The 22,500-nt window shown below is 41.4% G+C and overlaps 1 protein-coding gene across 1 annotated transcript in view; it reads left to right on the top strand.

Moving 5' to 3' along the window:
* LOC128700502 (uncharacterized) overlaps positions 1-22,500 on the top strand; it is a 164,370-nt gene that overhangs the window by 126,937 nt on the left and 14,933 nt on the right. The window contains exon 5 of the mRNA XM_070086927.1: positions 9,459-9,604. Coding sequence (XP_069943028.1) covers positions 9,459-9,604 — 146 coding nt within the window. The remainder of the gene's footprint in view (positions 1-9,458; positions 9,605-22,500) is intronic.

Below are 22,500 nucleotides of genomic sequence, written 5' to 3'. Positions count from 1 at the left end.
TGTAACAGTTTTGTGGTATTTTATATATTGTGTTCTGAAGTGCTGTTCAATTTGAAATTAATATTTTATTGATTAATTGGCTGCCACCATCACCAGTGCCACCACTACCATTGTCACCACCACCAGTGCAACCACTGCCTAATATTACCACCACCAGTGCCACCACTACCTAACATTACCACAACCAGTGCCACCACTACCATTACCACCACCAGTGCCACCACTACCTAACATTACCACAGCCAGTGCCACCACTACCATTACCACCACCAGTGCCACCACTACCTAACATTACCACAACCAGTGCCACCACTACCATTACCACCACCAGTGCCACCACTACCTAATATTACCACCACCAGTGCCGCCACTACCATTACCACCACCAGTGCCACCACTACCTAACATTACCACAACCAGTGCCATCACTACCTTTACCACCACCAGCGCCACCACTACCTAACATTACCACAACCAGTGCCACCACTGCCTTTACCACCACCAGTGCCACCACTACCATTACCACCACCAGTGCCACCACTACCATTGTCACCACCACCAGTGCCACCATTGCCTAATATTACCACCACCAGTGCCACCACTACCATTACCACCACCAGTGCCATCACTACCTAACATTACCACAACCAGTGCCACCACTACCATTACCACCACCAGTGCCACCACTACCTAATATTACCACAACCAGTGCCACCACTACCATTACCACCACCAGTGCCATCACTACCTAACATTACCACAACCAGTGCCACCACTACCATTACCACCACCAGTGCCACCACTACCTAACATTACCACAACCAGTGCCACCACTACCTTTACCACCACCAGTGCCACCACTTCCTAACATTACCACAACCAGTGCCACCACTACCATTACCACCACCAGTGCCATCACTACCTAACATTGCCACAACCAGTGCCACTACTACCATTGCCACCACCAGTGCCATCACTACCTAACATTACCACCACCAGTGCCACCACTACCATTACCACCACCAGTGCCATCACTACCTAACATTACCACCACCAGTGCTACCACTACCATTACCACCACCAGTGCCATCACTACCTAACATTACCACAACCAGTGCCACCACTACCTTTACCACCACCAGTGCCACTACTACCTAATATTACCACAACCAGTGCCACCACTACCTTTACCACCACCAGTGCCACCACTACCTAATATTACCACAACCAGTGCCACCACTACCATTACCACCACCAGTGCCACCACTACCTAATATTACCACAACCAGTGCCACCACTACTATTGCCACCACCAGTGCCATCACTACCTAACATTACCACAACCAGTGCCACCACTACCATTACCACCATCAGTGCCACCACTACCATCACCATCACCATGAGCAGTCTAGTCTTAGTGAGGACAGTTTATTGCTAATGAGACCAGTCTAGTACTGGTGAAGACAGTCTAGTACTAGTGAAGGCAGTCTAGTACTAGTGAAGGCAGTCTAGTACTAGTGAAGGCAGTCTAGTACTATTGAAGACAGTCTAGTACTAGTGAAGACAGTCTAGTACTAGTGAAGACAGTCTAGTACTAGTGATGACAGTCTAGTACTAGTGATGACAGTCTAGTACTAGTGAAGACAGTCTAGTACTAGTGAAGACAGTCTAGCACTAGTGAAGACAGTCAAGTACTAGTGAGAACATTTTAGTACTTGTGAAGACAGTCTAGTACTAGTGAAGACAGTCTAGTACTAGTGAAGGCAGTCTAGTACTAGTGAAGGCAGTCTAGTACTAGTGAAGGCAGTCTAGTACTAGTGAAGGCAGTCTAGTACTAGTGAAGGCAGTCTAGTACTATTGAAGACAGTCTAGTACTAGTGATGACAGTCTAGTACTAGTGAAGACAGTCTAGTACTAGTGAAGACAGTATAGTACTAGTGAAGACAGTCTAGCACTAGTGAAGACAGTCAAGTACTAGTGAGAACATTTTAGTACTTGTGAAGACAGTCTAGTACTAGTGAAGACAGTCTAGTACTAGTGAAGGCAGTCGAGTATTAGTGAAGGCAGTCTAGTACTAGTGAAGACAGTATAGTACTAGTGAAGACAGTCTAGTACTAGTGAAGGCAGTCAAGTACTAGTGAAGACAGTCTAGTACTAGTGAAGACAGTATAGTACTAGTGAAGACAGTCTAGTACTAGTGAAGGCAGTCAAGTACTAGTGAAGACAGTCTAGTACTAGTGAAGACAGTATAGTACTAGTGAAGACAGTCTAGTACTAGTGAAGACAGTCAAGTACTAGTGAGAACATTTTAGTACTTGTGAAGACAGTCTAGTACTAGTGAAGACAGTCTAGTACTAGTGAAGACAGTCAAGTACTAGTGAGAACATTTTAGTACTTGTGAAGACAGTCTAGTACTAGTGAAGACAGTCTAGTACTAGTGAAGGCAGTCGAGTATTAGTGAAGGCAGTCTAGTACTAGTGAAGACAGTATAGTACTAGTGAAGACAGTCTAGTACTAGTGAAGGCAGTCGAGTATTAGTGAAGGCAGTCTAGTACTAGTGATGACAGTCTAGTACTAGTGAAGACAGTCTAGTACTAGTGAAGACAGTATAGTACTAGTGAAGACAGTCTAGCACTAGTGAAGACAGTCAAGTACTAGTGAGAACATTTTAGTACTTGTGAAGACAGTCTAGTACTAGTGAAGACAGTCTAGTACTAGTGAAGGCAGTCGAGTATTAGTGAAGGCAGTCTAGTACTAGTGAAGACAGTATAGTACTAGTGAAGACAGTCTAGTACTAGTGAAGACAGTCAAGTACTAGTGAGAACATTTTAGTACTTGTGAAGACAGTCTAGTACTAGTGAAGAGAGTCTAGTACTAGTGAAGACAGTCAAGTACTAGTGAGAACATTTTAGTACTTGTGAAGACAGTCTAGTACTAGTGAAGACAGTCTAGTATTAATCAAGGCAGTCACGTACTAGTGAGGACAGTCTAGTAGTAGTAAAGAGAGTCTAGTACTAGTGAGGACATTCTAGTACTAGTCAAAATAGCCTAGAACTAGTGAGTACTGTCTAGTACTAGTGAAGACAGTCTAGTATTAATCAAGGCAGTCACGTACTAGTGAGGACAGTCTAGTAGTAGTAAAGAGAGTCTAGTACTAGTGAGGACATTCTAGTACTAGTCAAAATAGCCTAGTACTAGTGAGTACTGTCTAGTACTAGTGAGGACAGTCTAGTACTAGTGAAGACAGTCTAGTGCTAGTGAGGACGTTCTAGTACTAGTCAAAATAGCCTAAATCTAGTGAGTACAGTCTAGTACTAGTGAGGATAGTCTAGTACTAGTGAGGACATTCTAGTACTAGTCAAAATAGCCTAGAACTAGTGAGTGCAGTCTAGTACTAGTGAGGACAGTCTAGTACTAGTGAGGACATTCTAGTACTAGTCAAAATAGCCTAGTGCTAGTGAGGACAGTCTAGTACTAGTGAGTACAATCTAGTACTGGTGAGGACAGTCTAGTACTAGTGAAGAGAGTCTAGTACTACTGAAGAGAGTCTAGTACTAGTGAGGACAGTCTAGTACTAGTGAAGATAGTCTAGTACTAGTGAAGTCAGTCTAGTACCAGTGAATACAGTCTAGTTATAGTGAAGACAGTCTAGTACTAGTGAATACAGTCTAGTACTAGTGAATACAGTCTAGTACTAGTGAATACAGTCTAGTACTAGTGAAGACACAAATATTCGAGTCCCGTGCTGCTAGTGATCGTCACCTTCACCTCAGTTGATTCACAATGATCATCACAATCACCTCACTTCATTAACAATGATCGTCACAATCACCTCACTTCATTAACAATGATCGTCACAATCACCTCACTTCATTAACAATGATCGTCACAATCACCTCACTTCATTCACAATGATCATCACAATCACCTCACTTCATTAACAATGATCGTCACAATCACCTCACTTCATTCACAATGATCATCACAATCACCTCACTTCATTAACAATGATCGTCACAATCACCTCACTTTATTAACAATGATCGTCACAATCACCTCACTTCATTCACAATGATCATCACAATCACCTCACTTCATTAACAATGATCGTCACAATCACCTCACTTCATTCACAATGATCATCACAATCACCTCACTTCATTAACAATGATCGTCACAATCACCTCACTTCATTCACAATGATCATCACAATCACCTCACTTCATTCACAATGATCGTCACAATCACCTCACTTCATTCACAATGATCATCACAATCACCTCACTTCATTAACAATGATCGTCACAATCACCTCACTTCATTAACAATGATCGTCACAATCACCTCACTTCATTAACAATGATTGTCACAATCACCTCACTTTATTAACAATGATCGTCACAATCACCTCACTTCATTAACAATGATTGTCACAATCACCTCACTTTATTAACAATGATTGTCACAATCACCTCACTTCATTCACAATGATCATCACAATCACCTCACTTCATTAACAATGATCTTCACAATCACCTCACTTCATTAACAATGATTGTCACAATCACCTCACTTTATTCACAATGATCGTCACAATCACCTCACTTCATTAACAATGATCGTCACAATCACCTCACTTCATTAACAATGATCGTCACAATCACCTCACTTCATTAACAATGATCGTCACAATCACCTCACTTCATTAACAATGATCGTCACAATCACCTCACTTTATTCACAATGATCGTCACAATCACCTCACTTTATTCACAATGATCGTCACAATCACCTCACTTTATTCACAATGATCGTCACAATCACCTCACTTCATTCACAATGATCATCACAATCACCTCACTTCATTCACAATGATCATCACAATCACCTCACTTCATTCACAATGATCGTCACAATCACCTCACTTCATTAACAATGATCGTCACAATCACCTCACTTCATTCACAATGATCGTCACAATCACCTCACTTCATTAACAATGATCGTCACAATCACTTCACTTCATTCACAATGATCATCACAATCACCTCACTTTATTCACAATGATCATCACAATCACCTCACTTCATTCACAATGATCGTCACAATCACCTCACTTCATTCACAATGATCATCACAATCACCTCACTTCATTAACAATGATCGTCACAATCACCTCACTTCATTAACAATGATCGTCACAATCACCTCACTTCATTAACAATGATTGTCACAATCACCTCACTTTATTAACAATGATCGTCACAATCACCTCACTTCATTAACAATGATTGTCACAATCACCTCACTTTATTAACAATGATTGTCACAATCACCTCACTTCATTCACAATGATCATCACAATCACCTCACTTCATTAACAATGATCTTCACAATCACCTCACTTCATTAACAATGATTGTCACAATCACCTCACTTTATTCACAATGATCGTCACAATCACCTCACTTCATTAACAATGATCGTCACAATCACCTCACTTCATTAACAATGATCGTCACAATCACCTCACTTCATTAACAATGATCGTCACAATCACCTCACTTCATTAACAATGATCGTCACAATCACCTCACTTTATTCACAATGATCGTCACAATCACCTCACTTTATTCACAATGATCGTCACAATCACCTCACTTTATTCACAATGATCGTCACAATCACCTCACTTTATTCACAATGATCGTCACAATCACCTCACTTCATTCACAATGATCATCACAATCACCTCACTTCATTCACAATGATCATCACAATCACCTCACTTCATTCACAATGATCGTCACAATCACCTCACTTCATTAACAATGATCGTCACAATCACCTCACTTCATTAACAATGATCGTCACAATCACCTCACTTCATTCACAATGATCGTCACAATCACCTCACTTCATTAACAATGATCATCACAATCACCTCACTTCATTCACAATGATCGTCACAATCACCTCACTTTATTCACAATGATCGTCACAATCACCTCACTTCATTAACAATGATCGTCACAATCACCTCACTTCATTCACAATGATCGTCACAATCACCTCACTTCATTAACAATGATCATCACAATCACCTCACTTTATTCACAATGATCATCACAATCACCTCACTTCATTCACAATGATCGTCACAATCACCTCACTTCATTCACAATGATCATCACAATCACCTCACTTTATTCACAATGATCGTCACAATCACCTCACTTCATTCACAATGATCATCACAATCACCTCACTTTATTCACAATGATCGTCACAATCACCTCACTTCATTAACAATGATCATCACAATCACCTCACTTCATTAACAATGATCATCACAATCACCTCACTTCATTCACAATGATCGTCACCTTCACCTCGGCTCATTCATAATGTTTCCGACTTTATACGTAATTGTTCAAGTCTTCTATATAAAAACTATCTTTGCGGATCGTCAGTCTATATAAATTTGACTGTATTTAAAAATGATGGTATGTTTTGATGCTCTATATGAGAGGTCGAGACTTTACTCACATAGCTGATATTCACAGAGATGTATATAACTTCATTTTAGTAGGATCAGAGACCCTTGGAGCATGGGGCAACTGTGGTCTAAAGTTCCTCAAAGAGCTGGGTGAAAAGCTCGTCACAGAAACTAAGGATTACAGAGGTGCCAGCTTCTTCTTTCAGAGACTCAGTGTTGTGATCCAGAAGGAAAATGCCTGCAGCATTCTGAGCACCCGGCCCACCGCCGGGGAGCTGGACGAAGTATTCGAGATGTAGGCTTTGAGATGTTATTTATGTTGTTCTATTCCTCACTGTATTTTTGTCAATGTGTTTTGTCTTTAAATAATAGTCCACATAGAATATAGAATATAGGGAATGGTAGGAGAAGACAATATTCAAACAGCTCCGGGGAGAATCTCAAGTTTTCCCAGAAGTAAGTTTATTGTTTATTCTGAGAATGAGGGTCCCCAGTCAAGTTCCAGAGGTGTTACCTCTGGTAATATATATATATATATATATATATATATATATATATATATATATATTTATATATATATATATATATATATATATATATATATATATATATATATATATATATATATATATATATATATATATATATATATACATACATACATATATATATGTACGTATAAGGTAAGATTTCAAAATGGTAATTCCAGTAAATGTTTGTTAGGGTTTTTTCTTTCGCTGGCTTATAAAACTGCGTTTCCTTGTATGAAAAGAATTAAAATCAATTTTATTTTATAATATGTAAAAGAAAAAGTGTCTGGTGATGGAGGAAGAAGCAGCGACGGCCATGATGTAAACAAAGAAGCTTCGATAACAGCCTCCCTGGCCAGCGACGCTCAGAGATTTTACGAGCTGACGTGACTTCGGTCTTGGACCAGGTAATAATACCTTGAGGTACGGTCTGGGGCCGCAGTGGCCGTGTGTCCAGGACGAGCTGCAGTTTCACAGGATTACAGCCTCCGGTAGATCTCCACAACGCTGCAGCTTCTGCTACCCTTGTGACCAGTGCGCTTGCCAGGCTTGGAGGGTAGTTAGCTACCAGGAGACTCACACCAGCTGCTGCTTGATTTTTTAACGGGGCTTAAAGCCTGTTGACTGCGCGAGGGTCATTAAGGGCAGTATTTTGCCTTTTCATCACCTGCTTTAATTAAACAGCGATTTGAGTGCACTCTCGGCAGTACACTCTCGGCAGTACACTCTCGACAGTACACTCTTGACAGTACACTCTCGGTAGTACACTCTCGTGTAGTATAATATACTATATGAATGTCTTCGTGTAGTATAGTGTCCTCAGCTAAAAAAAATAAAACATTGAAAGAAATCAAAACCATGCTTAAAATTGATCTCAAATTTAAGAAAAGCGAATTGCAAAGAATGAAATTTCTGAAAAGTTTTACTAGATTTCCGCTGGTTCTTGAACGAGACGTAAATTTCATCCCATCCCTTCCACAGTTCTTCCTAAATTCTACCATCTTTCACTCAACATTCCTCCAGTCCATTCCCACATTTTTCCCGCAAACTCCCTTCTACTTACGACCCATCAGAGTTCTTGTCCCTGGAAATATAAACACAAATGCAGTATAATGTGATCCTTTATTGACAACGTTTCACCCACACAGTGGGCTTTCTCAAGTCACACACGGATCCGTGTGTGACTTGAGAAAGCCCACTGTGTGGGTGAAACGTTGTCAATAAAGGATCACATTATACTGCATTTGTGTTTATATTTCCATTGTGTCGGTATTTTATACCATTTATTACCTTCTTGTCCCTACTTACATACAGAAGAAACATCTCACTCTACCGTCACAGCATTTCGCAGACTTATATATTCCCATACTTTCTATCCACTTTCCAGCTGATTTCCACGTCACCTCTTTTCCCAACCCGAAGAGAAGCACCCACACCCATTAACCCCCAAGACCGAACTGCTAGCCCTTACAGAATTACGAACAGTGGTGGATAAAGAAAGCGAGACTCAAAATGTCGTAACCACACGTGAGAACAATATACGAGCAACAATCACTCATTGCAACTTACAGACTAATCTCACAGGGATAATTCCAAAGGTAATTTTCCCGTGAAAGGTACCACATAATGATATAGTGGCGGTATTCTCTTCGGGACTAGCGTCTCCTGACACGAATCTTAGTCAGATGATGATCCGTTAAGTGATGAAGCATCGGCTGGCCTGCCCGAAACAGATATAAATAAGAATATACCGAGGATCAAGTCAAAGTAATTTCCCGAGAAAGAAACCGGAGAAGAGTTGACCAGCAGCGCTACTGATGAAGAAGTGAAAAAAATCAACATGATACACACGTACAACAAAGAATCTGAAGAGAAAATAACAGGAATATTAATGATGGAAAAATACCCTGACTTCACCTGTTTTTAATAATTAAAAAATAGTATAAATAATTAAAAAAAAACACAAGTACACTACACTGAAACATTTCAGCGACTGAATTTATGTCTGCATAAACTACTAAACCAGATCATAAACTGTAAATAGTTCATTAGCACAGTACTTTCCGTAGCTATCAAAATTCCGAGTCACAGTCCCTGGAACCATTACTTGCCTCTGTAACCTTGATAACCGTCCACACTAAGGGTAAAGGGTGTATAATAAACCTATTTAACTAATTACGGTGGCACCAAGATAAGTAGTTTTAGACAATCCTCATCAATGAACAGAATTAATTTATAGTACGGGGAAAACAAAAGGGAAATGATAGCAATCATAGAGACAAACCCATATAGACAGATATATAAAAGCCAATAGGGAAGGGCAAAGCCACTGAAGGTTGATTGATGAGCTCAGGTGTGGCCCAAGAGCTGGAGCAAAAACACACCCATACACATACAGTGGTGCTAACACTAAGATGACTCCCTCGCAGGTACCACCTGGCCCACGAAGCTGGTGAGAGGTGGCAGAAGTGGCAGCTTGTGATAGGTGACGTGCAGAGTGGTGACGGTGGTGACTACCGCTGTCAGGTGGCAACCACACCTCCCCTGGTCATGGACGTCACTCTCAGCGTCACAGGTCAGTGTCTCACCGTCACATACGTGCGTGTTTGTGTCTATGTGTTTGTGTGTGTGTGTGTGTGTGTGTGTGTGTGTGTGTGTGTGTGTGTGTGTGTGTGTGTGTGTGTGTGTGTGCGTGCGTGTGTGTGTGTGTGCGTGTGTCACCTTGTTATACACGTCACATAAGGTCATCTTTCTCACTTCTTCTTTCCTTCTACCTATCTATCTTTCTTCTTCTTTTCCTTCTTCTTCTTCTTCTTCTTCTTCTTCTTCTTCTTCTTCTTCTTCTTCTTCTTCTTCTTCTTCTTCTTCTTCTTCTTCTTCTTCTTCTTCTTCTTCTTTTTTTTTTTTTCTTCTTCTTCTTCTTCTTCTTCTTCTTCTTCTTCTTCTTCTTCTTCTTCTTCTTCTTCTTCTTCTTCTTCTTCTTCTTCTTCTTCTTCTTCTTCTTCTCCTTCTTCTTCTTCTTCTTCTTCTCTTCCTCCTTATTCCTTCTCTCTCTCGTCCCTAACATCCTATTAACACATTAGAATGTCAGCACAGGTCCATCTTCTACCATCTGTCCTCTTACCATCCTCCACCATTTATCCTCTTACCATCCTCCACCATTTATCCTCTTACCATCCTCCACCATTTATCCTCTTAACATCCTCCACCATTTATCCTCTTACCATCCTCCACCATTTATCCTCTTAACATCCTCCACCATTTATCCTCTTAACATCCTCCACCATTTATCCTCTTACCATCCTCCACCATTTATCCTCTTACCATCCTCCACCATTTATCCTCTTAACATCCTCCACCATTTATCCTCTTAACATCCTCCACCATTTATCCTCTTACCATCCTCCACCATTTATCTTCTTACCATCCTCCACCATTTATCCTCTTACCATCCTCCACCATTTATCCTCTTACCATCCTCCACCATTTATCCTCTTACCATCCTCCACCATTTATCCTCTTAACATCCTCCACCATTTATCCTCTTACCATCCTCCGCCATTTATCCTCTTAACATCCTCCACCATTTATCCTCTTACCATCCTCCACCATTTATCCTCTTAACATCCTCCACCATTTATTCTCTTACCATCCTCCACCATTTATCCTCTTACCATCCTCCACCATTTATCCTCTTAACATCCTCCACCATTTATCCTCTTACCATCCTCCACCATTTATCCTCTTAACATCCTCCACCATTTATCCTCTTACCATCCTCCGCCATTTATCCTCTTAACATCCTCCACCATTTATCCTCTTACCATCCTCCACCATTTATCCTCTTACCATCCTCCACCATTTATCCTCTTACCATCCTCCACCATTTATCCTCTTACAATCCTCCACCATTTATCCTCTTAACATCCTCCACCATTTATCCTCTTACCATCCTCCACCATTTATCCTCTTACCATCCTCCACCATTTATCCTCTTAACATCCTCCACCATTTATCCTCTTACCATCCTCCACCATTTATCCTCTTACCATCCTCCACCATTTATCCTCTTAACATCCTCCACCATTTATCCTCTTACCATCCTCCACCATTTATCCTCTTAACATCCTCCGCCATTTATCCTCTTAACATCCTCCACCATTTATTCTCTTACCATCCTCCACCATTTATCCTCTTAACATCCTCCACCATTTATCCTCTTAACATCCTCCACCATTTACCCTCTTACCATCCTCCACCATTTACCCTCTTACCATCCTCCACCATTTATCCTCTTACCATCCTCCACCATTTATCCTCTTAACATCCTCCACCATTTATCCTCTTACCATCCTCGATCATTTATCCTCTTACCATCCTCCACCATTTATCCTCTTAACATCCTCCACCATTTACCCTCTTACCATCCTCCACCATTTGTCCTCTTAATATCCTCCACCATTTATCCTCTTACCATCCTCCACCATTTATCCTCTTACCATCCTCGATCATTTATCCTCTTACCATCCTCCACCATTTATCCTCTTACCATCCTCCACCACTTATCCTCTTACCATCCTCCACCATTTATCCTCTTACCATCCTCCACCATTTATCCTCTTACCATCCACCACCATTTATCCTCTTACCATCCTCCACCATTTATCCTTTTACCATCCTCCACCATTTATCCTCTTACCATCCTCCACCATTTATCCTCTTACCATCCTCCACCATTTATCCTCTTAACATCCACCACCATTTATCCTCTTAACATCCTCCACCATTTATCCTTTTACCATCCTCCACCATTTATCCTCTTACCATCCTCCACCATTTATCCTCTTACCATCCTCGATCATTTATCCTCTTACCATCCTCCACCATTTATCCTCTTACCATCCTCCACCACTTATCCTCTTACCATCCTCCACCATTTATCCTCTTACCATCCTCCACCATTTATCCTCTTAACATCCACCACCATTTATCCTCTTAACATCCTCCACCATTTATCCTCTTACCATCCACCACCATTTATCCTCTTAACATCCTCCACCATTTATCCTCTTACCATCCTCCACCATTTATCCTCTTACCATCCTCCACCATTTATCCTCTTACCATCCTCCACCATTTATCCTCTTACCATCCTCCACCATTTATCCTCTTACCATCCACCACCATTTATCCTCTTACCATCCTACACCATTTATCCTCTTACCATCCACCACCATTTATCCTCTTAACATCCTCCACCATTTATCCTCTTACCATCCTCCACCATTTATCCTCTTACCATCCTCCACCATTTATCCTCTTACCATCCTCCACCATTTATCCTCTTACCATCCACCACCATTTATCCTCTTACCATCCTCCACCATTTATCCTCTTACCATCCTCCACCATTTATCCTCTTACCATCCTCCACCATTTATCCTCTTAACATCCACCACCATTTATCCTCTTAACATCCTCCACCATTTATCCTCTTACCATCCTCCACCATTTATCCTCTTAACATCCACCACCATTTATCCTCTTACCATCCACCACCATTTATCCTCTTAACATCCTCCACCATTTATCCTCTTAACATCCACCACCATTTATCCTCTTACCATCCTCCACCATTTATCCTCTTACCATCCTCCACCATTTATCCTCTTACCATCCTCCACCATTTATCCTCTTACCATCCTCCACCATTTATCCTCTTACCATCCACCACCATTTATCCTCTTACCATCCTACACCATTTATCCTCTTACCATCCACTACCATTTATCCTCTTATCATCCTCCACCATTTATCCTCTTACCATCCTCCACCATTTATCCTCTTACCATCCTCCACCATTTATCCTCTTACCATCCTCCACCATTTATCCTCTTACCATCCACCACCATTTATCCTCTTACCATCCTCCACCATTTATCCTCATACCATCCTCCACCATTTATCCTCTTAACATCCTCCACCATTTATCCTCTTACCATCCTCCACCATTTATCCTCTTACCATCCTCCACCATTTATCCTCTTACCATCCTCCACCATTTATCCTCTTAACATCCACCACCATTTATCCTCTTAACATCCTCCACCATTTATCCTCTTACCATCCACCACCATTTATCCTCTTAACATCCTCCACCATTTATCCTCTTACCATCCTCCACCATTTATCCTCTTACCATCCTCCACCATTTATCCTCTTACCATCCTCCACCATTTATCCTCTTACCATCCTCCACCATTTATCCTCTTAACATCCACCACCATTTATCCTCTTACCATCCACCACCATTTATCCTCTTAACATCCTCCACCATTTATCCTCTTAACATCCACCACCATTTATCCTCTTACCATCCTCCACCATTTATCCTCTTACCATCCTCCACCATTTATCCTCTTACCATCCTCCACCATTTATCCTCTTACCATCCTCCACCATTTATCCTCTTAACATCCACCACCATTTATCCTCTTACCATCCTCCACCATTTATCCTCTTACCATCCTCCACCATTTATCCTCTTACCATCCTCCACCATTTATCCTCTTAACATCCACCACCATTTATCCTCTTACCATCCACCACCATTTATCCTCTTAACATCCTCCACCATTTATCCTCTTACCATCCTCCACCATTTATCCTCTTACCATCCTCCACCATTTATCCTCTTACCATCCTCCACCATTTATCCTCTTAACATCCACCACCATTTATCCTCTTACCATCCACCACCATTTATCCTCTTACCATCCTCCACCATTTATCCTCTTACCATCCTCCACCATTTATCCTCTTAACATCCACCACCATTTATCCTCTTACCATCCTCCACCATTTATCCTCTTACCATCCTCCACCATTTATTCTCTTACCATCCTCCACCATTTATCCTCTTAACATCCACCACCATTTATCCTCTTACCATCCACCACCATTTATCCTCTTAACATCCTCCACCATTTATCCTCTTAACATCCTCCACCATTTATCCTCTTAACATCCACCACCATTTATCCTCTTACCATCCTCCACCATTTATCCTCTTACCATCCTCCACCATTTATCCTCTTACCATCCTCCACCATTTATCCTCTTACCATCCTCCACCATTTATCCTCTTAACATCCACCACCATTTATCCTCTTACCATCCTCCACCATTTATCCTCTTACCATCCTCCACCATTTATCCTCTTACCATAGTCTTCCATCTTTTCTCTTACCATTAATTAACATATGAATAAAATATGGATTAATTTCTTTGGAGATTTCATTAATCTGAAAGAATTTTCTTCCACAGCAGCGAATTTATGGAAACTCTCTGAACTCTAGTGGTATAGTAATAATAATAATTATTACAATAATAATAATAGTAATAATATAAATGAAATAATAATAATAATAATAATAATAATAATAATAATAATAATAATAATAATAATAATAATAATAATAATAATAATAATATTATTATTATTATTATTATTATTATTATTATAATTATTATTATTATTATTATTATTATTATTATTATTATTATTATTATTATTATTATTATTATTATCGCTAATACTATATTTCGTGAAAGGGAATACATTTTTTTTCAGTAACTATTATAAACGGAGATCCATCTTGCTCGCCCACCCTGTCGTCTAAGCTGCCCATCCGTCCACGAATCTATGTATTATATTTCTCAATCTATGTAAGATGTAGCAATATATATATATACAAACATTCAATACACAGACGCTCTTCTCTCTCATTTATGCTTCCTTCTCTCAGATAAAGAGCACAAACCTGAGACCAACCCATCAAGGATCCCTACAAACACAGCCGCTGTTATAATATAAATATCACGTTTAAAATCTCACAATCAACAGATGGTATAACATATATTTCACATTAATATTTTTTCGTTGGATCGCAGCAGGAATTAATTCGTTCCCGCCGGATTAACAGTTTAATAATTAATCAGAGGCTAATGATATGCGAGCTGGGACCCCACCAACACTACTCTCACTGTGTATGTACAGGGTATTTCTCACTGTGTACACTATGAAAGGTGTACACACACAAATATACATATATATAATATATATATATTTGGTGGTTGGTGCTGTCATTTAATAAATGTATGGAAGAGGGTAAGGTACCTAAGGATTGGCAGAGAGCATGCATGGTTCCTTTGTATAAAGGCAAAGGGGATAAAAAGAGTGCAAAAATTATAGGGAAATAAGTCTGTTCAGTATACCTGGTGAAGTGTATGGTAGAGTTATTATTGAAAGAATTAAGAGTAAGACGAAGAGTAGAATAGCAGATGGACAAGGAGGCTTTAGGAAAGGTAGGGGGTGTGTAGACCAAGTGTTTTGTGGCATTTATGGATTTGGAAAAAGCATATGACAGGGTGGATAGGGGGGCAATGTGGCAGATGTTGCAGGCGTGTGGTATACGAGGTAGGTTACTGAAAGCAGTGAAGAGTTTTTATGAAGACAGTGAGGCTCAGGGAGAAAGGAAGATTATTTCCAAGTAAAAGTAGGCCTTAGACAACGATGTGTGATGTCACCATGGTTGTTCAGTATGTTTATAGATGAGGTTGTAAGAGAAGTAAATGCGAGGGTCTTGGCAAGAGGTGTGGAGTTAAAAGATAAAGAATCAAACACATAGTGGGAGTTGTCAGAGTTGCTCTTTGCTGATGACACAGTGCTTTTGGGAGATTCTGAAGAGAAGTTGCAGAGATTGATGGATGAATTTGGTAAGGTATGTAAAAGAAGAAAATTAAAAGTGAATATAGGAAAGAGTAAGGTTATGAGGATAACAAAAAGATTAGGTGACGAAAGATTGGGTATCAGACTGGAGGGAGAGAGTATGGAGCAGATGAATGTATTCAGATATTTAGAAGTGTACGTGTCAGCAGATGGGTCTATGAAGGATGAGGTGAATCATAGAATTAATGAGGGAAAAAGGGTGAGTGGTGCACTTAGGAGTCTGTGGAAACAAAGAACTTTGTCTGTGGAAGCAAAGAGGGGAATGTATGAGAGTATAGTTTTACCAACACTCTTGTACGGGTGTGAAGCACGGGTGATGAATGTTGCAACGAGAAGAAGGCTGGAGGCAGTGGAGATGTCATGTCTGAGAGCAATGTGTGGTGTGAATATAATGCAGAGAATCCGTAGTTTGGAAATTAGGAGAAGGTGTGGAATTACCAAAACTATTATCCAGAGGGCTGAGGAGGGGTTGTTGAGGTGGTTCGGACATGTAGAGGGAATGGAACAAAACAGAATGACTTCGAGAGTGTGTAAATCTGTAGTGGAGGGAAGGCGGGGTAGGGGTCAGCCTAGGAAGGGTTGGAGGGAGGGGGTAAAGGTGGTTTTGTGTGCGAAGGGCTTGGACATACAGTAAGCGTACGTGAGCGTATTTGATAGGAGTGTATGGAGACAAATGGTTTTTAATACTTGGCGTGCTGTTGGAGTGTGAGCAAAGTAACATTTATGAAGGGATTCAGGGAAATCGGCAGGCCGGACTTGAGTCCTGGAGATTGGAAGTACAGTGTCAACACTCTGAATGAGGGATATTAATGTTACAGTTTTATAACTGTAGTGTAAAGCATCCCTCTGGCAAGACAGTGATGGAGTGAATGATGATGAAAGTTTTTCTTTTTCGGGCCTCCCTGCCTTGGTGGGAATTGGCCGATGTGTTAATAATAAAAAATAATATATACATATATATATATATATATATATATATATATATATATATATATATATATATATATTCCAAGCGCTTTCGTATATATTATATATATATATATATATATTCTTTCAGATATATATATATATATATATATATATATATATATATATATAAATATATATGTATATACATATATTTATATATATATATATTATATATATACATATATTATATATATATATATATATATATATATATATATATATATATATATATATATATATATATATATATATATATATATATATATATATATATATATATATATATATATATATATATATATGTATAGATAGATAGATAGATAGATAGATAGACAGATAGACAGACAGATAGATAGATAGATAGATGTGGTGTATTGTGACTGTGCCTAAGATTCTGGAGACTGCTATTGGCATACGTGGTCGAGTTTTCAACACAGTTATATACGAGCTTTGATGTGAGAGCCCCAAGCAATGTGGCCGCCTCCACTTTCATCTTATTTTCTCTTCGTTTGCCTTCAATGCTAGATTCTTTTTCTTATTTTGTACTTCAGTTTCCCTTTTTAAATGCACATCTTTATTTATTTTTTATTTTGTTTCCTGTCAGAGCTTTAGTCCCTATTCATGGCCCTTAAATAGGTATATTTATTACGTTATTTTTTGAGTTCCACTGCAATGAAAACTTGCCGGCAGCTTTCTGCTGCATACTTCAGATATATTTTTCTTCCTCTTTTTTCTCATCTGAAGGAAGTTTGAGGGACCAATCGAAGTTAGAGAAATCCTATTAAATGCTCAACACACTGCCTCTGGAGTGTTAAAGAATTTATTTATCGGCTTCCTACCTCAAGAAATAGTAGAAGAAACCATACACACACACACACACACACACACACACACACACACACACACACACACACACATGACGGAAGGGTTAGACTCAGAAGTGTCCCTGTTTGCAGATGATGTGAAGTTAATGAGGAGAATTAAATCTGATGAGGACCAGGCAGGACTTCAAAGAGACCTGGACAGACTGGACACCTGGTCCAGCAAATGGCTTCTCGAATTTAATCCTGCCAAATGCAAAGTCATGAAGATAGGGGAAGGGCACAGAAGACCACAGACAGAGTATAGGCTAGGTGGCCAAAGACTGCAAACCTCACTCAAGGAGAAAGATCTTGGGGTGAGTATAACACCGAGCATGTCTCCGGAAGCACACATCAATCAGATAACTGCTGCAGCATATGGGCGCCTGGCAAACCTGAGAACAGCATTCCGACACCTTAGTAAGGAATCATTCAAGACACTGTACACCGTGTATGTCAGGCCCATACTGGAGTATGCAGCACCTGTTTGGAACCCGCACTTGATAAAGCACGTCAAGAAACTAGAGAAAGTACAAAGGTTTGCAACAAGGTTAGTTCCAGAGCTAAGGGGAATGTCCTATGAAGAAAGATTAAGGGAAATCGGCCTGACGACACTGGGGGACAGGAGGGTCAGGGGAGACATGATAACGACATATAAAATACTGCGTGGAATAGACAAGGTGGACAAGGACAGGATGTTCCAGGGAGGGGACACAGAAACAAGAGGCCACAATTGGAAGTTGAAGACACAAATGAGTCAGAGAGATAGTAGGAAGTATTTCTTCAGTCATAGAGTTGTAAGGCAGTGGAATAGCCTAGAAAATGACGTAGTGGAGGCAGGAACCATACACAGTTTTAAGACGAGGTTTGATAAAGCTCATGGAGCGGGGAGAGAGAGGGTCTAGTAGCAACCGGTGAAGAGGCGGGGCCAGGAGCTAGGACTCGACCCCTGCAACCACAAATAGGTGAGTACAAATAGGTGAGTACACACAGACACACACACACACACACACACACACACACACACACAAAGACAGGGAGAACAGCATGAACAAATGAGAGGACCAAAGACAACGAAGGAGCTAAGCTATACGCAGAGGCTCTAACAGACAACTGCCGTGTCCAGGAACAGCTAAGCACAGGGACACCGGATATGGAAGAGACAGTAGGAAGAAATAGAAACGCGTCAGTTGTGGGAACTAATTCGTATCAGAGGATGCTCAGGGAAGTACAACGAGAGGACGAAAGGGAGAGGGCAGCTTTTGTCTAAGGGCTCCAAGAAGTAGAAGGGGAAACTTACGAAGCAAGAAAACAGGAGAAAAAAAAAAGATTGAAAGCATCACGAAAGTAATAGGAGAGGAATACATGACCCAGCTGACAAATTCTCGGAGAATTGGGTGGTTTGAGAGAGGAAAAAAGCGTTCAGTCAAAGTAATTTTCAAGGCAGAGTCAGCTCGAAAGCGGATGCTGCAGGAGAAAGTGCATCCAAGGGACAAACCGGAGTACTGGAGCGTGTACCTCGACCGAGACAGAACACAAAAAGAAAGGATGATACTGAAAGAGAGGGTACAACGTCGCAAGGAGGAATGGGAGGCAAGGAAGGAGGGGAGCAGGAGAAACCAGACCCTGGTGGAAGAACAAACACAACCTCCAGTGCCACCCACAGAAGGAAGTCAATCATGGTAATTCCAATGCAGTCAAACAACCTAATCCAAAACCCACATGCTGTACCCTCTGCCCACATCCCCCACACCACAAACCTCACCCCCACTGGATAACACAAGGAATATACCAGCAAGTGTTGGATAAATTACACACAACTGAGGAGGAGATAGAGAAGCTCCTAAGTGACCTTGATACCTCAAAGGCAGTGGGACAGGACAACATCTCTCTGTGGATCCTTAAAGAGGGAGCAGAGACACTACGTGTGCCACTAACTAAAATCTTCAACACTTCCCTTGAAACTGGGCAACTACATGAAGTATGGAAGATGGCAGATGTAGTCCCCATCTTTATAAAAGGAGACAGAAACAAAGTACTAAACTATAGACCAGTGTCACTGACGTGTATAGTATGCAAAGTCATGGAGAAGATTATCAGGAGGAGAGTGGTGGAGCACCTGGAACAGAACAAGGTTATAAACGACAGCCAGCACGGATTCATGGAAGGCAAATCCTGTGTCACAAACCTTCCGGAGTTTTATGACAAAGTAACTGCAGCAAGACATGAGACGAAGGGGTGGGTTGATAGCATTTTCTTGGACTGCAAGAAGGCCTTCGACACAGTTCCTCACAAGAGATTAGTACAGAAGCTAGAGGATCACGCACACATAACAGGAAGGGCACTGCAATGAATCAGAGAATACCTAACATGGAGGCAACATCGAGTCATGGTACGTGATGAGGTATCACAGTGGGCTCCCGTCACTAGCGGGGTCCCACAGGGGTCAGTTCTGGGAACAGTACTATTCTTGGTATATGTGAATGACATGACGAAAGGGATTGACTCAGAAGTGTCCCTGTTTGCAGATGATGTGAAGTTAATGAGGAAAATTAAATCAGATGCGGATCAGACAGGTCTACAAAGAGACCTGGACAGGCTGGACGCGTGATCCAGCAACTGGCTCCTAGAATTTAACCGCGTCAAATGCAAAGTCATGAAGATCGGGTAAGGGCAAAGAAGACCGCAGACAGAGTATAGGCTTGGCGGCCAAAGACTGCAAACCTCACTCAAGGAGAAAGATCTAGGGGTGAGTATAATACCGAGCACGTCGCCGGGAGCACACATTAAGCAGATAACTGCTGCGGCATATGGGCGCCTGGCAAACCTGAGAATAGCGTTCCGATACCTCAGTAAGGAATCGTTCAAGACTCTATACACTGTGTACGTTAGGCCCATACTGGAGTACGCAGCACCAGTTTGGAACCCACACCTGGTCAAGCGGGTCAAGAAATTAGAGATAGTACAAAGGTTTGCAACAAGGCTAGTTCCAGAGCTAAGGGGAATGTTCTACGAAGGAAGGTTAAGGGAAATCGGTCTGACGACACTGGAATATAGGAGGGTCAAGGGATACATGATAACGACATACAAAATACTGCGTGGAATAGATAAGGTGGACAGAGACAGAATGTTAAAGAGAGGAAGTTGAACACTCAGATGAGTCAAAGGAATGTTAAGAAGTATTTCTTCAGCCACAGAGTTGTTAGAAAGTAAAATAGTCTGGCAAGTGATGTAGTGGAGGCAGGAATCATACATTGTTTTAAGACGAGGTATGATAAAGCTCATGGAGCAGGGAGAGTGAGGACCCAGTAGCGGTCAGAAAAGAGTACAACTAGGTGAGTACACACACACACACACACACACACACACACACACACACACACACACACACACACACACACACACACACACACACACACACACACACACACACCACAAACAGAGCGACAACAGCTGAGGGAGAGGACAAAAAAGCGAAAGGAGCTAGGAAAGGAGACAAGGATGGAACCAGCAGAGGTCAGTCAGAGCAGAACAGAGCAGAACAGAGCAACAAGGGCAAGCACACACACAACTATCCTCAGAACCCCACAACCTATCACACCATCCCAACACAAACCACAATCCATACCCACAGCTTCCACTCAACCCCCAACCATAAAATCCCACAGTATGCTACCAGGTCTCCCACCCCCACAGGCCCCCCAATCCACAGTGTTGGAAAGGAAACTGAAGGTATGGTACACAAATGCTGATGGAATAACAAACAAGTGGGAGGAGTGGCACAAAACAGTCAAAGAGGCATCACCGGACATCATAGCGCTCACGGAAACCAAGCTTACAGGTATGATAACAGATGCCATCTTTCCAACGGGAAACCAGATCCTGAGGAAAGACACAAGGAACAGAGGAGATGGAGGAGTGGCACTGCTGATCAAACATCGATGGAATTTTGATGAGCTGGAGACAGGAGACAGTGGAGAGGAAAGTGATTACATAGCGGGAACGCTTCACTCTGGAGGTCCCAAGGTGGTAATTGCAGTGATGTATAACCCACCACAGAACAGCAGGAGGCCAGGGCAAGAGTATGACGAGAGCAATAGAGCGATGGTTGACACACTGGCTGCAGTGGCCAGAAGAGCTCATGCATGCAGGACAAAGCTCCTGATCATGGGCGACTTTAACCACAAGGAGATCGAATGGGAGAACTTGGACCCACATGGGGGCCAAGATACATGGAGGGCTAAGATGATGGAGGTGGTACTGGAAAACTTCATGTACCAACACGTAAGGGACATTACAAGAGAGAGAGGAGAGGACGAACCAGCAAGACTGGACTTAGTATTCACCTTGAGTAGTGCAGATATCGAGGACATCACATATGAAAGACCCCTTGGGGGCAGTGACCATGTGGTTCTAAGCTTCGAATACACAGTAGAGCTACAAGTGGAGGGGGAAGCAGGAAGGCCAGGACAAATGAAACCAAACTACAGGAAAGGAGACTACACGGGAATGAGGAACTTCCTGAACGAGGTTCAGTGGGACAGGGAACTGGCAGGGAAACCAGTTAATGAGATGATGGAATATGTAGCAACAATGTGCAAGGAGGCTAAGGAGAGGTATGTACCGAAGGGAAACAGGAATAATGAAAAAGCTAGGATGAGCCCATGGTTCACCCAAAGGTGCAAGGAGGCAAAAACCAAGTGTGCTAGGGAATGGAAGAAATATAGAAGGCAAAGGACCCAGGAGAATAAGGAGAGCAGTCGTAGAGCCAGAAACGAATATGCACAGATAAGAAGGGAGGCCCAACGACAGTATGAAAACGACATAGCAGCGAAAGCCAGATCTGACCCG

Source organism: Cherax quadricarinatus, chromosome 20, assembly GCF_038502225.1.
Source record: "Cherax quadricarinatus isolate ZL_2023a chromosome 20, ASM3850222v1, whole genome shotgun sequence".
Taxonomy (NCBI): domain Eukaryota; kingdom Metazoa; phylum Arthropoda; class Malacostraca; order Decapoda; family Parastacidae; genus Cherax; species Cherax quadricarinatus.
Note: the sequence above shows the minus strand (reverse complement) of the source record. Positions and strands in the feature narration are given on the sequence as shown.